Source organism: Dasypus novemcinctus, chromosome 3 (genome assembly GCF_030445035.2).
Source record: "Dasypus novemcinctus isolate mDasNov1 chromosome 3, mDasNov1.1.hap2, whole genome shotgun sequence".
NCBI lineage: Eukaryota > Metazoa > Chordata > Mammalia > Cingulata > Dasypodidae > Dasypus > Dasypus novemcinctus.
Window position 1 is genome coordinate 79,139,661 of NC_080675.1, and position 16,018 is coordinate 79,155,678.

At 34.0% G+C, this 16,018-nt stretch overlaps 1 protein-coding gene across 7 annotated transcripts in view; it reads left to right on the top strand.

Moving 5' to 3' along the window:
* The window catches only part of RALGAPA1 (Ral GTPase activating protein catalytic subunit alpha 1), a 298,344-nt gene that overhangs the window by 38,579 nt on the left and 243,747 nt on the right, over window positions 1-16,018 (top strand). For all 7 annotated transcript variants that reach the window (XM_071213978.1, XM_071213981.1, XM_058293545.2 and 4 more), the window contains exons 4-7: window positions 2,113-2,170; window positions 11,428-11,471; window positions 12,781-12,958; window positions 14,793-14,908. In XM_071213978.1, the coding sequence (XP_071070079.1) occupies window positions 2,113-2,170; window positions 11,428-11,471; window positions 12,781-12,958; window positions 14,793-14,908 (396 nt within the window). The remainder of the gene's footprint in view (window positions 1-2,112; window positions 2,171-11,427; window positions 11,472-12,780; window positions 12,959-14,792; window positions 14,909-16,018) is intronic.

Consider the following 16,018-nt stretch of genomic DNA (forward strand, 5'->3'; position numbering starts at 1 on the left):
TGTTTGTCATTAATACATTACTGTGTGTTTATTAGGAAAAAGTTATTAAATAGTAGGGTTTTCCTCCTTTGGAAAAATATTTACTTTGTGTGCTGATGTTTTTCTACTTGTATTGGGAATAATGGGGATAATAATACCACTCCTTTACCATTGAAGACTTTTATGATAAAAAAAAAATCAAGACAGTATAAATAAAGTGATTTGTTTTATTTGGAATAAAAGTGTCAATGTAATGTCAATGATATAACTCAGGATTTATATTGTATTTTCTTCTGTGTAATTAAGATTATGTATTATTGTTTCATCTTTGTTAACCACATATAAAACATACAGACGTATATATTGCCGTTTTACAAGTGTTTAAGTCTAAAACGTAGTTTAATAGTCAAATGTAGAAATGATTTTGAGTAGTTCACAAACTTATCTTTTTGACTTTTCTATAATTTCATCTCTTTCCTATATCAAAATAAATATAGTTGTATAATTGTTAGTTAACTGTGGGAGACATAGGAGGAGGGCAAGTGTAGAGAAGTTTATGTATCTCATGTGGGAACAGCATTTATTTGTGAAGAATTTCATAATTTCTTCACAGTCCTCTAGTATGGAGTAGATGAAAGAAAACCATATCAAAGGGAAGAGAAAGAAGTATAAAATAGGCATATCATCCTTTGAGCAGAATAGTATAAAAGCTTCAGTTCTGGAAATAGGCATATCAAGGTAGGAATCTCTGCTCTTCCACTTTCTAACTTTCTAATCTATACTTACTACCCTACCTGTTTCCTCATCTGTAAAATGAGATTGATAAACCTACTTTTAGGATGGTTGTGATGATTGAGATACCATTATATAAAATGTCTAGTGCCAGACCCCATGAGCATTCAGTTAATGGTGTTTCTAAATAATAATGAGCAATAAGAGCAGCAATACAACAAACACACAAATGTCCTTCAGCAAACAGATTAATACTGAAAGTGTGTAGTTCATCAGTAAGGCAGTTACACTGTCTAGAATAATTTCTACGAGTACAAAGAAAATTTAAAAATTATTTTATGTAAAAAGTTTTTCTTCTTGATTAATAAAAATCTATATATGTTAATTGTGAGGCTCCTAAATTTTTTTTTTTTTTTTAAAGATTTATTTTTATTTAATTTCCCTCCTCTCCCCCGGTTGTCTGTTTTCTGTGTCTTTTTGCTGCGTCTTGTTTTTCTGTCCGCTTCTGTTGTCGTCAGCGGCACGGGAAGTGTGGGTGGCGCCATTCTTCAGCAGGCTGCTCCCTCCTTCGCGCTGGGCGGCTCTCCTTATGGGTGCACTCCTTGCGCGTGGGGCTCCCCTACGCGGGGGGACACCCCTGTGTGGCACGGCACTCCTTGCGCGCATCAGCACTGCGCATGGGCCAGCTCCACACAGGTCAAGGAGGCCCGGGGCTTGAACCGTGGACCTCCCATGTGGTAGACGGACGCCCTAACCACTGGGCCAAAGTCCGTTTCCCTCCTAAATTTTAATACTTTGCTCTCACTGCTGTATGCATCATAATATCTAAGTACCTCTGGTTTTATATGAATTAACCATAGTACCAATATTAAATGGAATTTTTGTGAAATTGGAATATTTCCCCTAGGTTTATCAAACAGGATAAAGTACCACTTGAAGAAAGGGAAAATGTCACTAATATTAATATCTGAAAGGAGCGAAAACTTACTAGTGATACCCACAATGCAGAAATTCTTTAAAAAAAAAAAAGTAAATAACCCTTTTGAAATATTTTGGAATTAGTATTTAATCATTATGGAGAAATATAGTTAATTTCCATATTATTGTAAAAGTTTATAAAAGATAATCATCAAAACCATATTAATTTCTTGTGTCACCTCTTTTTGTTGGTCGTTTTCCAAGGTTTTCAAAAATCAGTCAACATGCCAGTGTTGCATGTAATGCAGTGCTGAAATAATGCCAGTGCTATCAGATAAGCTCAGACTATTTTGTATTGGTAGTACTATCTTTTACTTAGGAAATTCTTAGGGTCTTAATAAGCTCTTTAAATTTTTTCATATGTTTCAGAATATGGACTTATTACTTTCATTCTTTCTTTGTTTTCTTTCTGTTGATTTTTAGAAAATTTTACAACTTCTTCCAGAAAGAATTCATCAACGATGGCAATTTCATAGTATTGGTAAGTAATTTAAATATATATATTTCAATTTGAAATAATAATATGTGAAAATGCTCTTTAATTGGTTAGAATTCAAAATAAATCCATAGTTTATGCTTTAGGTAAAACGAAATAGAGAATACAGTGCCAAGGGATTACTACCAGTCACCAGCTGGTGATGCAACTAGAAAAAGACCTTGAATAAAAGGGGGAAATGGTAAAGACAAATGAGACTGTATGGTTAAGAGACTTCAATATGAGTCTGGAGGTCGTCAGAGGGGTCATGCTTATTCACATCCTAGTCAGATCCCAGAGAATGCCAAAGTAGATAAAACCTCAGGTACTGGTGTTCCTAAGAACCAGAGACACACAAGTTCTCTGGCAGATGGCTCTGGAGTTCAGTGCCTTGCCATTGGGCCCTACTTTGGAATTTGTGTTCCTGAGCGTGATGGAGTTGGACTCAGATGTGACCTTTCTACACATGCCTCTTCTGTCACTTTTACTGAACCCAGAGGTTGTGCTGGGGTTGGTGTGTGCTCGGAGACTTGACTCTCTGGCCTCTCCATGTGCCAGCTGGGCCCTGGGCCTCAACAGAGTTGCAACACTTACTCTCCGGTTCATTGGACTTACTCAGGTCAGCTAACAGGACTGTGAAGATGGTCAACCACCACACCAAGGAACTGAGAGTGTCTACAACTGCAAGCAGGATAATCACATCCATCAGCCACGTGGGGTCTAAGCCCCCTCTCGATTTAGAGGAAGAGTGGCCATAACCATCCCAGGGTCCACAAGACGGAGGAATAAAATATGGATTAGAGTGGACTTATTGGTATTCTCCTGTGGAACTATTGTGATTCTAGCAATGGAAGAAATTGTGTCATTGATGTGGAGACAGTGGCCAGGGGAGTTGCTAAGGGCAGGGACAGGGAAGAAGAGGTATGATGTGGAATTGTCCTGAAAGATATTGCAGGGAAAGATGGAGGACATTATATATCCTGCCATAGCCCACTGATTGTACTAGAGGAGAGTGTAAACTACAGTGTAAACTATAATCCATGCCATATAGCAGTGCTCCAAAATGTATTCACCAAATGCAATGAATGTGCCACAGTAATGAAAGAGGTTGTAGATGTTGGAGGTATACGGGGCAGTGGTGGTGGGGTATAAGGGAATCTCTTATATTTTTTAAGATACCTTTTTTTGTGATCTATGTATCTTTAAAAAAAATTAAGAAAAAAAAGTACAGGAATAGATTGCCTGTGAATATAAGATATAGATGAAGGATTTCCAGTTAAAAGGCATAGTAAGTTTCTTCAGTCCACTTCCCTTTACTCTGAACACATTAGCAACAATGATAAAAGTATTAAATAAATAAATAAAAGCAGGCTCAGCATCAAGATAATTATCGCTGTGGATGAGAAATGGAAGAGAAATGCAAAGTGCTAACCAGAGCTAAGCCATGGGCTTCAATTTTGAAAGCAAGCAGTGGCAGCTGGCATTTGCCACACACACACACACACACACACGAAAAGAGTAGGATAGGGATTGGAGTTAAGATTACTATTTGAAGGACCAAAGTAAAGGCTTCCCAATCCATAAAGTGAAGCTGCAAAGGAAAAGGGGAAGGATGTGTATGTGTGGGGGAGGGATTGAATGGGACCCAGGTGTGGGTTACTGTCAGAGATGACGTAGGTAGGAGGTCAGACTTTCTGTTAGCAGGAACTAAAGCCTAGATGCTTCCCTGGAACAAGATACTGGCTTCGAGTCTGGTTCTGCAACAATCATAATATCCTCACAGGGCTCTGAAGTGACCATTATAACTTTTCCCCCACCCTCTGCTTGGATTAAAAAGGGAACTGCAGGTAGGCAATTGCTGACTTTAATTCAGTATCTTAGTTATACCACGGCTGAATGCTGGCAATTCTCATGGTCCTTCTCTCATGGGGAATGTGGCTTCCAGGGGCTGGGTTTTTTGAAGCAGAATGTGTACATTTGTACAAATGTATGTATTTCTCTTAAAAAAGAGAGTAATCGATTATTAAGTCCTGCATTTCTTAATCATTTCTAGCAACTGAAATATTTTTTGAGGCTTTAAAACTGTATGCCATCCCAATTAGGAGTTTCAGTAAAAGAAGGAATTCTGGACTGTTGATTCAAGGGCTGACAAAGACAAAATTCTAAATAGTGAAGCCTTTTAGAATAAATATTTTAGATATGTTGGACACTATAAATGATGTGTTTATTATATAAAGGATTCTCACAACTCAATAAGAAAAAGGCAAGCCAATTTTTAAAATGGACAAAAGATTTAAATAGATATTTCACCAAAGACTGCATATGAATTGCTAATAAGCATATGATACAAGGTGCACACAGGATAGTGAAATCCTATTCTGTGTTTCCTAATTACCAACATGTTCTTGAAGGTAGTGAAGAAACTTATTTGACACATCTGAATTTCAGAGGTCTTTTGTATTTCCTCAGGAGTGTATCTCCTGAAAGTCTACCTAATGGTAATGGTTAAGAATATTTAACTGAATGGCTATAACTTAAGTCATTTTTTTTTATCACCCAGAATAATTCTAAAGCTCTTTCTTTTTGTATTGTGTATAAAGGAAATGAAATCAACAATTTAGGATAGTTTTTTAGAAATAGCTTTACTGAGATTTAATTTCCATAAATTCCACCTATTGTAAATATACAAGTCAGTGATTTTTAGTACATATGTAAGTGTACTACAGTTGTTTTTTTAATTTAATTTCTTATTGTCTTTTTAAAAAATAGATAATTAAATCACACAAAACGTTATATTAAAGAACATAAGAGGTTCCCATATACCCCACTCCCCACTCCCCGACACCTACTCCTCCCACGTCAACATCCCCTTTCATCAGTAAGTCACATTCATTGTATTGAATTTGGTGAATACACCCTGGAGCATGCCACACCGCTTGAACCATAGTTTACATTGTAGTTCACACTCTCTCCCAGTCCATCCAGTGGGTTATGGCAGGATAAACAATGTCCTATATCTGTCCCTGCAATATGATTCAGGACGACTCCAAGTCCCCAAAATGCCCTATATCACACACCTCTTAAGTTTTAAAATACTTTATTACCCTAAAATATTCCCTCGAGCCCATTTGCAGTCAATTGCCATTTCTATCTCCAATCTCTTTTCTCTCCTCTATAAATTTGTTTTTTCTGGATAGTCCACATAAATGAAATACAATTCGTAGTCATTTGTTTCTAGCTTCTTTCACTTACCGTATTATAAAAGTTATAAAAAATGTGTTTGTTTATCCATATTATAGCATTTATCAGTATTACTTTTATTACTGAGCTGTGTTCTATTGTGTGGATATATCGTGTTTTGTTTATCCATTCACCAGTTAAGGACATTTGGATTGTTTATAGTTTTGGCTATTGGGAATAATGCTGCTATGAATGTAAGTCTTTGTGAAGACATGTGTTTTCGTTTCTCTAGGGTAGATTCCTAGGAGTGAAATTACAAGTAGCATAGTAAACTTATGTTTAATTTTTTAAGAAATTGCTAAACTATTTTCCATTTTATATTTCCATCAGCATCATTATGTGAGGTTTCTAGTTTCTTCACATCTTTGCCAACACTTGTTATAGTCTGTCTTTTTTATGGTAGCCATTCTAATGGGTATGTAGTGGTGTTTCATTGAGATCTTGAATTTTCATTTCCCTGGTGATTAACGATATTGAATACCTCCCTTGCCATGTGCTTATCAGTAGTTCACATGTCATCTATGATGAAATGTCTTTTCAGATCTTTTGCCCATTTAAAAAATGAGCTCATTTGTCTTACTGAGTTGTAAGAGTTTGTTATATATTATGGGTACCAGTCTTAGATAATTAGCAGAATTTTCTCCTAGTTTCAGGCTTTTCATTTTCTTAGTAGTTCTGTTGAGGTCCAAGTTTTTCATTTTCATAAAGTCAAGTTTATCATTTTTTTTCTTTTATGGTACATGCTTTTGCTCTCATATCTAAGAACTCTGCTTAATGCAAAGTTAAGTTTTTTATTTTTAGCTCTTACATTTAAGTCTGTGACATCTTTTAAATTAATTTTTGTATTATAGTGTGAATTAAGGGTCTAAATTTATTTTGTTGCATATGGATATCCAATTATCATGGCACTATTTGTTTAAAGACTAACCTTTCTACATTGAATTATCCTGGCATAGTTGAAAAACAGTTGACCATAAAGGTAAGAGTTTATTTCTGGACCAACTATTTGGTTGTATTAATATATATGCCTATCCTTAGACCAAGTACTACACGGTCTTGATTTTTGTAGCATTATAGTAAGTTTTGAAATAGGTTAGTGTCGGTCCTCCAACTTTTTTCTTCTTTTTCAAGGTGGTTTTGGCTATTCTAGGTCCTTTGAATCCCATATGAATTTTAGGATCAGCTTGTCAATTTCTGTCCAAAGTCTACTGGAATTTAGATAGGATTTCCACTGAATCTATAGATCAATATAGGAAGAACTGCCATAAAAATTATTGAGTATTTCAGTCCATGAACATTCCACATATTTATATCTTGTTTAATTTTACTCAGGATTGTTCTATAGATTTCAATGAACAAGTCTTGCTCTTCTTTAGTTAAATTTTTTATTAAATATATTTTTAATGTAATTATGAATGGAATTTATTAAATTTAATTTTTGCACTGTTCATTCTTGGCATATAGAAATTCAGTGGATTTTTATCTATTGATCTTTTATCCTGTGCCTTTCTAAACTGTAATTAATTAGTTCTGTGTGTTTTATTAAAGATTCTTAGGATTTTCTATGTATAGGATCATGTCATCTGTGAATTAAGACTGTCTAACTTTTCTGTTTTATATCTGGGACTTTAAATTTCCCCTCCTTCTCCTTCTGTTGCACTGGCTAGAAGCGGCAGTACAGTGTTGAGTAAAAGTGGTGTGTGTGTATATCCTTATTGTATTCTGGATCTTATGGGGAAAGCAATAAATCTTTCACCATTACGTACGATGTTAGTTGTTCTATTTCTATAGATATCTTTACAATTTGAAGAAGTTCCCTTCAATTTCTAGTTTGTTGAGAGCTTTTGATTATGATTGGGTACTATTTTTTTGCCAAATGCTCTTTCTGCATCTATTAAGATGACCATTGTTAATGTTATTTGTGGTTTTGTCATTTATTCTGTTAATAGTGTGTATTATATTAATTGGTTTCCAAGTATTAAACCTACACAGAGAACTCTAATATACCCCCCACACATATACCTAGGTGCACCACTTTTAACATTTTGCCACATTTGCTGTGTCATTCTATCTACCTATCAGTCTGTTTGCCCATCCGTCTTCTGTCTTCTAAACATTTGAGAGTAGGTCATATGCATCATGCTCCTTGAATACTTAATACTTTCATATGCATTTCCCAAGAACAAAAATATTCACTTATATAACCACCTTAAGTAATCAAGTGCAAGAGATTTAATAACAATGATAGAAAGCTTACAGTCTGTATTCAAGTTGACCTACAACTTTTTGAGAGTTTCTCCTTTTACATTTCCAAATATTTGGTGTTTCCACATATTTCTTTCTGCTCTGGTTTAATTCAAATTCCTCTGTGCTCAGAAAATATATTTTCTATGCCTTTTTTTTTTTTTAGGTGGTACCGGGGATTGAACCGGGACCTCATACATGTGAAGCATATGCCAACCACTGAGCTATACCTGCTTCACTATTTTCTGTGATTTCAATCTTTTTTAATGTTATTGAGACATTTTGTGGCCCAGAATATATAGTATGTCCTGGAGAATGTTCCAGCATGCTTGAAAAGAATTCTGTCATCATTTAAAATATTAATGTATTGCAATGACATGATTTTTGAAATGACTTAAATGGAATCTTATGCAATATTCATGGATGATGGGATTGATAGTACAAGGATTACAATTCTCAGTCAGAATTCCTGTAGGACTTCTTATGTCACCTGACATGTTTTATCCTAAAATATATGGAAAATCAGAGCCCAAAATATTGGAAGAATATCAAATTGGGGAGGAGGGTGGTAGTGGTGGGTATTCATATACCCAGTGTAGCAGTTTATATTATTGATGAATTCCAAAAAGAAGTATTGGATTATGTTTGTAAACTGATCTTTTCCTCTGGGCCTATTAGATTATATTGGATTCATAGGTTTACTTGATTAAGTAATTATTATGTAAACCTCTTGTGCCGGTGCGGACTCACAGTTAAAAGGCATGGCAAGGAACAGAGTTGAGGGCTTTTAAGGTTGGAATTTTGATGTTGGAGTTTGATGCTGAAGCTGGAGCCCCAGGGAGAGAGACAGAGCCTTTCGCCTGATAGTCTACAGCTGACCTTGTGGAGAGAGGCAAAGCCTAGAGAGCCTCATAGTCTGCAGCTGACCTTGTGGAGGAAACAGAGGAACCCTGAGCCCAGGAAGAAGCAAACCCTGAGTAGAAAGGAACCCTGAACCCAGAGAGAAGCAAGACCTTGGGAGGGAGGATCCCAGGAAGCCTGAACCCTCTCAAGCCATCGGTAGCCATCTTGCTCCAACACATGAAAATAGACTTTGGTGAAGGAAGTAACTTATGCTTATGGCCTGGTATCATAAGCTCCTACCCCAAATAAATACCCTTTATAAAAACCAACCAATTTCTGGTATTTTGCATCAGCACCCCTTTGGCTAATAAACCCAGTAATATAATTATTTATTATAATGTTATAATAATTAAGTTAATGTCACTGGTGCAGGGATGGGCAAGTAGACTAGTGGAAAAAACCATTGAGGCCAGCCAGAGACCCAGCTTGTATATGGAAATTTAAAATATGGTTGGAAACATTATAAACCCTGAAAGAGTTAGTACTTTGATTGGTTATCCATTTGGAAAAAATATTCCATTGCAGCCATATACAGAAATAGATTTCTGATAGATTTAAGAACATAAATGTAAAAAGCAACAGTTTAAAACTTTTTGAAGAGAATATTTGGTTAATCTTAACTTTAAGGTAGGTAAAGAATTTTTAGACACAGAACACACAAAAAGAAAAACATTGGTAAATTTTACTTTTATACTTCAAAAGATACCATACCTTCCACCCAACAAAAACATAACTGCATTGTTTTGGAGAAAATATCTCCAATTCATAGAACTTAGAGAATTAGTATCCAGTATGTATAAGGAAATCTTCATATTAAAAAAAAAAGTCAGTCCAATTAAAAAATGTACAAAGGACACGACAGGCAATTTGCAGAAACCTGAATGGCCCAAAGAAGAGTGTTCAAGGTCATTCGGAAACATCAAATAAAAAGAACATTAAGATATTTTACACTTATCAGACTGGCAAAAATTGGAGCATCTGTCAATGTCTTGTGTTGCCAAGAATGTGGTACTGGAGTGGTCTCCTACAGCGCTGGAATACTATTAATTGTCACAACAACTTTGGAGAGAATTTTCCAATTTTTGGTTAAGTTGAAAGCAAGTAATTTCATCCTACTTATATATCCTGTTAAAACTCACATATTTTCATTTCTATTTATATACCTTGAGGAAACACACATATGTTTAAGGAATATGAACAAGGATGTTTATTATAGAATTCTTGGCAATGGCAAAAATTTGAAAACAAGCCATATGTCCTAATACAGAGAAGGTAAATAAATTGTGGTATATTCATACAGTGGAATAATATGCAATAGTTAAAATGAATTAACTAGAGCCAAGTATATTAGTATAGATGAATTTGAGAGATAATGTTGGGTGTGAAAAATAAGTCACAGAATGCCCTGGTCTGTACACTATATTAGGTTTTAAACATACAAAAACACTTCTAAGTATTTTATGGATTTATAAATAAGTAATAATAGTACAAAAATATTTTTGGAATATTAATAGAATCTGGATAATGGTTTCCTTTGGGGAGAGAAGGAAAAAGGGAAGAAAATGAATGGATAGTGTATTAACCAAAGGAGTGCTTTTGGAAAATACCAGAACTCTGTTGGCTTTTATAAAGGGTATTTATTTGAAGTAGAAGCTTACAGTCACAAGGCCCTAAAGAGTCCAGCTCAAGGTACCATAAAAGGTACTTTCTCACCCAAAGTCATTGGCCACGTGTTAAAGCAGGGTAGCTGCAGACGTCTACAAGCGTCCAGCCTTCCTCTTCCTCTTAAGGCTCCATGGTCCTAGCTTCTTCTGATCTCAGCTGTAGGCTGGTATAAGCCTCATTTCTCTTCCCAGTGCTCCATTCTTTCCAGGGCTAGCTGCTCTGGTTCCTTCACAAGCTCAGCTGTAGACAATCAGACTCATCTTCTTCCCGGGGCCTCTGCCTTGTCTAATGAGCTGTTCTCACTTACTCTGTGTTCTTCTCTGTGTGCTTCTGTGAGCTTCTGTTTTATCCCCAAGGGGGCTGGAACTTGAAGCCTAGTCGTATACTAATGACGTGGTTGGATCAGAGCCCTAATCCTAACATAATTTTATCAGATGTCTCAGCTGAATCTAGTACAGTCAAAGGGTTATCATGCCAGAGGAATTGACCAGTTTACAAACATAACCTATATTTCTTTTTCAAATTCATAAATAATATCAAACTTCTACAAATAGGTTCACAGAAAACCTTAATGATATCTGTACTACAAAATGAAACATTATAATATAAATAAATGAATTATTAAAATTTGAATAAACGTGGAGTGTTTAAATTTGTTCAAATGGAATGGTAAAGGTCTGGATGTTTGTTAATTTTTTCTCAGTATTTTGCTGTAGATTTGGAATATTTCTCAATTTAAAAGGAAAAAAATATTAAAGAAATTTTAGAAGTGTTTGAGAGTAAAATTAATTACTACATGGAAATTTTTTGTTAGGAAATGTTCAGTGGTTAACTAAATGAAAATTTTCTCCAGTGGATTTTGTTTGTTTTAGTGATGGAGAAAGTATTTTATTTCATTATATTCTTGATCTAAGTAACATAAATGATAGATTGTTGTGTTAACTGAAATTTTTAGTTCATGTTTTATATTTCGATAGAATAAATCATGTTTAATTACAATAAACCATGAGTTGAAAGGTGATTTTTTTTAATATGCCCTTCTGGTCTCAAGATTATGGCCACAGGGTTATCAAAGTCACCAAGAATAATTTGGAGGTTGCCAAGGACTTGTTTAAAAATGTTTTCAAGTCTGACCGAGAACTCTGACATTTAGAAATAAATAAAAAGTTATGAGTATTTAAAATCATGTTTTATTTCGATTCTTTTTTCAGGATTGATTTTAAAGAAACTACTTCACACAGGAAACTCCTTAAAGGTATACTATCATTATATTTCTTTTCTATGACATTTTTGTGTTTTTTTCCTTTGACCTTTTAAAAACTAAGACATATGGCACCTGTTTCATTTTTCCTGCTTTAGCTTTTTCCGAAAGAATATTACATTGTCTTCAATTCACATAATTAAGGTTAATTAACTTAAAAATGTAGCAACATATTCAGTATTTATAAAAACACATGCTAGGTTGACCAGATCATTGAAAAAATATTGTATTTTGCTACTGCATTGACTCATTCTCCAGAAATACTTTCCTCTGTGTGGTCCCTGGAAGAAAAAAATTAGTCATTCAACAAATTATTCTTTTTATCATAACCATTATTAAATGTAGAAGACAGTAGGAGATCTATAAATATTTTTTTGTTTATTTTCTCTTTTCTTTTTCATTATCTCCATGTTCTGTGGTAAGAGAAGCTATCCATTCTAGTAGCTTCTTGCTGTAGGTAGGTAAATTTACATATTGTATTCTTCTGGTGTCAAGTCTTAGTTAGATACAGCAGTACAAAGGATTAAAGCCCTTCTACATCTTTCTCCTGTTATCTGTTTAGACCCTGAGGATGGCAGCAGTTGCGCAGCTTAACAGTGGCCCTTAATAAAGCTCTAGTAAGGTGTAATTTCCAAAGCTACCAGTAGTTTAGGTTAGTATGGAACTTAGTGGTTAGCTTGTTAGAGATTGCATTTTCTTTGTGTTCTCCTGTTCTCTTCCTTGGAGAGCAGTCACGCATTGATTCTAATATTTATTACTGTTTGTGTGTGCTTGGAATACATTAATAGCCAAAGTGTCTGGTTTGCAGCTTAGAAGCAAATAATAAATGAGATGACAGGATGATAAATGTATAAGAATAAGAGCATTGAGTTAGCAGTGTGCCAGAGACTCCTCATAATCAGTCTTCCTTTTACCAAACTCATCATACCAAAGAATAGTTATTGCCCTCTCTCTTCTTACATCTTAGATTAGTTTGGTGGTGAAGAGAGGGAAGGATGCAGGGAGAGAAGGAGGAAATGGTTTTCTGAGTTTTTACAAATAGAAAGTATGGCATAAAAATCATGATGACTTTAAATAGAGGTCAAGTTCATTCATTACTTGTTAAAAGTCCATTTATTGAGATATTCAAGAATGAGGGTACACTATTCATGCCATTGTTGTAGTTTCTTTTTTTCCTCTCTTCTCTCCTTTTTTTTTAACAAAGTATCATTTTGTAGTCATCTTCTAGAGAACTTCAGCCTTAAAAAGAAAAATGTTTTCATTAAATAATAATAAATAAAAATTTCATTTTATTTTATTTTAGATTAGGCGAGAAGGTGTTCGTCTTTTCTTATTATGGTTACAAGCTCTTCAGAATAACTGTAGTAAAGAACAGCTGTGGATGTTTTCATGCTTAATCCCAGGATTTTTAGCACCACAATCTGAACATGGACCTCGAACTTTAGATAATCTCATTAATCCTCCACTCAACCTTCAAGAAAGTAAGATTCTTGGAATGTTATCCATTATTATTTTAAAATTTTCTGTGGAGTCTGTTAATTTTTAAAATGTCTGTACCTTTTATTAAATGAGAGATCTAAGACCCTTTCACATTTGTCTTTAATTTCTATTAATGTTTTGATTTGTATTCTTGAGTTAATTTGGATGTACATTGAAGTGTATGTGTTTTACTTTGAGTAATAGTTGAGTATAAAAAAGCTACTTATAAATTGAAATTTTATAAATTCCCGGTAGTATTTTTATTTTCTTTTTTAATTTATAAATTCTAAAATGTTTTAGCCTAATTTCTACTTTGATGTGTTAGTGAATCTTTGTGCTTTTTGCCTTAACTTTTCTAATATTGTCATTTTTTTACTTATTCTCTTCTTCCTATATTAGTGCTGCTATTTAAATAACTTAAAATGATTTTACTTTTTGTTACAAATATATGTATATATGTACATACATTCTTTCATAAAAAATGTTTGTGATATAAAGTACTCTTTTGGGTTCTTCATCTTATTTGTAATTTGTATTTCTATAAATTTAGGTATTATGGTAAAGTAAACTACATCTGTGGCACAAAATTTTAGAAACAATAAGCAATACCAGGCCGGCATAAAATCTATAAATGAATCAATTCAGTAGGCTACCTATGTCTGTTTATTTATAATACATATCATTTTGAAGTAGTTACCAAATGTTTTTAAATTAGTTTTTCTCATACATATCTAAAGCCTTTCAGGTTAGATGTTCTTTTATCACTTTTTATGTTTTTTTTTTTTTTTTTTTTAATATTAGGCTCAAATCAATTTGTGACTTACTCTCACTCCTTCCCATTTTGAGAATAGACTTTCGCTTTGTAGTTTCCATAGTGTGGAAACTACATAGTGTGCATATATTTATTACCCATGAAGACTTGTTCAGAGACTAAGAATTCCTTATGTAAGAGTTCCAGTGGGTTTTAAGGGGATTTTTTTTTTTTAGGTTCATGAAAAAAAGTATTTATAAACCATATTCTTCTGTGGGGACAGAGTAGTATGGGAAATCCATGGTATATATTTTTAAGGAATAATTTTAAAAAGATTGTTAGAAACAACATACCATGTATTATTTAAGAAGCGAAATCTCTCTGTTGTGACCTTCCTTGGCCAATATTTACTCAGAGACAGGTTTAGGGACTTGACTGTGCTAAATTGGTACTGATTATGCTGCCTAGGAAATATTTAAGAGAATTAAGATGGTTGTGGGTTGATTTTCTTGCATTATGCATTTGTTATAATGAATGTCTTTGAATAATCTGAAAAGAAAGAAGTTTCTTATTTAATTTATTTTATTTTATTAATTTTGTCATGAGGAACTAACCTATTGTTTGTTTTTGGGAGGGAAATAGTATATCGTCTTTGAAAGAAGGATTACCTTTAAGAGTAAAAATGGTCTTGACCTAAAGTAATCAGATTGTCATTTTAATTGATGAATCAGTGTGTTATTGCCAGTGTTTCTCACTGTATTTTATTGTGGAATTTTTGTAGTAAAATCTCTTAATGCTAATTTAAAATTATGAGACTTTCACATGTACTCTTTTTTTCTTCACATGTCCTCTTAAGTCACTATATCTGTCACATCCCCTCAATCAAGGGTTCACAGAAAAGCTAATTGTTAAAGTTTTTGGTTGTTATGATAGACGATAGGGATGATTTCAATTTATTTCATCGTTAGAAAATTTTCAAGCCATATTTCACTGGATACATGCTTTACAGTTCAATGTTATTTGGGTCTTGCTACTGTGTTATTAAATTTGTTTTATAATTATACTAAACTTTTGTCTTTGGATAGCTCAAGTCACTATAGAGGAAATCACTCCTCTTGTTCCACCACAATCAGGAGATAAAGGACAGGAAGATCTAACAAGCTACTTTCTTGAAGCACTTTTAAAATACATAGTAATTCAGGTACATATTATCTTCTTCAGTAATCCCTACCCCTTTTATTGTCCTATGTAATTCTTTCTTAGCATCATTTTATTATAGTAGATATTTGCTTATTTTCCTGAAGCAGAAGTGGCAAAATTTTACTTTTGAAAATATATGTTCCTGAAATAAAAATCATGGGAAGGCTTCTGAACCTCTTAGGGAGCTGGAGAAAGAAATTTTTAATAAAATAGACTCTTTATTTATGTTTCCTGTTATATGAGCCAGTTGGGCTTATTTTCTAATCCTTTCGTTTGTAATCAGCAGCTATGGTACTTTAAATGAAAAGCTAATGACTTTGATTTAGGGATCATTCTGCCAAGAGGAAAAAAGTTGGTAGACAACCCTTTACATTCATTACAACCATTTACTTTCATTAACAAATGTTTAGTGAGTGCTTGTAATGGGCCAGGGATTGTTCTAGGCACTGAAGATACATCAGTGCAGCAAATGGTGACCCCGTACTCATGGAATTTACATTTCTTGCTTGTATACAGAAGGATATGTAAGGAACTCAGAACACCAGTAGCAACTAGTGAGGTGGACTGTAGCATAGGGTTGAGAAAAAGATATAATTTACACTTAAACTTACTTGTACCTTTTGAATTTCTAGGTGCATATATTTAGTAAAGCATCCTATTCATCTCTTAATATGAAATGAACATGTGCAGATTGGCTAATGTAAACACTCTTAACACATTACACATTCCTTGAAACATTCCAAATACAAAAATTCCCAGTATTTCAGAAACCGACATTCTAAAGTTAATTTGGACCCTAAACAGATTGCCAGATTTTGAATCCTGATTCCATATCTTACCTTCAGCAAATTAGTTGATGTCTCTCTGCTTGTTTCTTCATTGGTAGAATAGAAATAAAAATAATAGCTATCACATAAAGATGTTTGAGGCTTAAATAATTAGTGCAGTGTGCTTAGAATAGTGCATGGCACACAGTAAGGGCTTATAAAGTGGGTAGTGGTTTTTATTGACACTGTTGTGGGTTTTTTTTTATTTTTTTTTATTTCTCTCCCCTTCCCTCCCACCCCCCGCCCAGTTGTCTGCTCTCTGTCCATTCTCTCTGTGTTCCTCT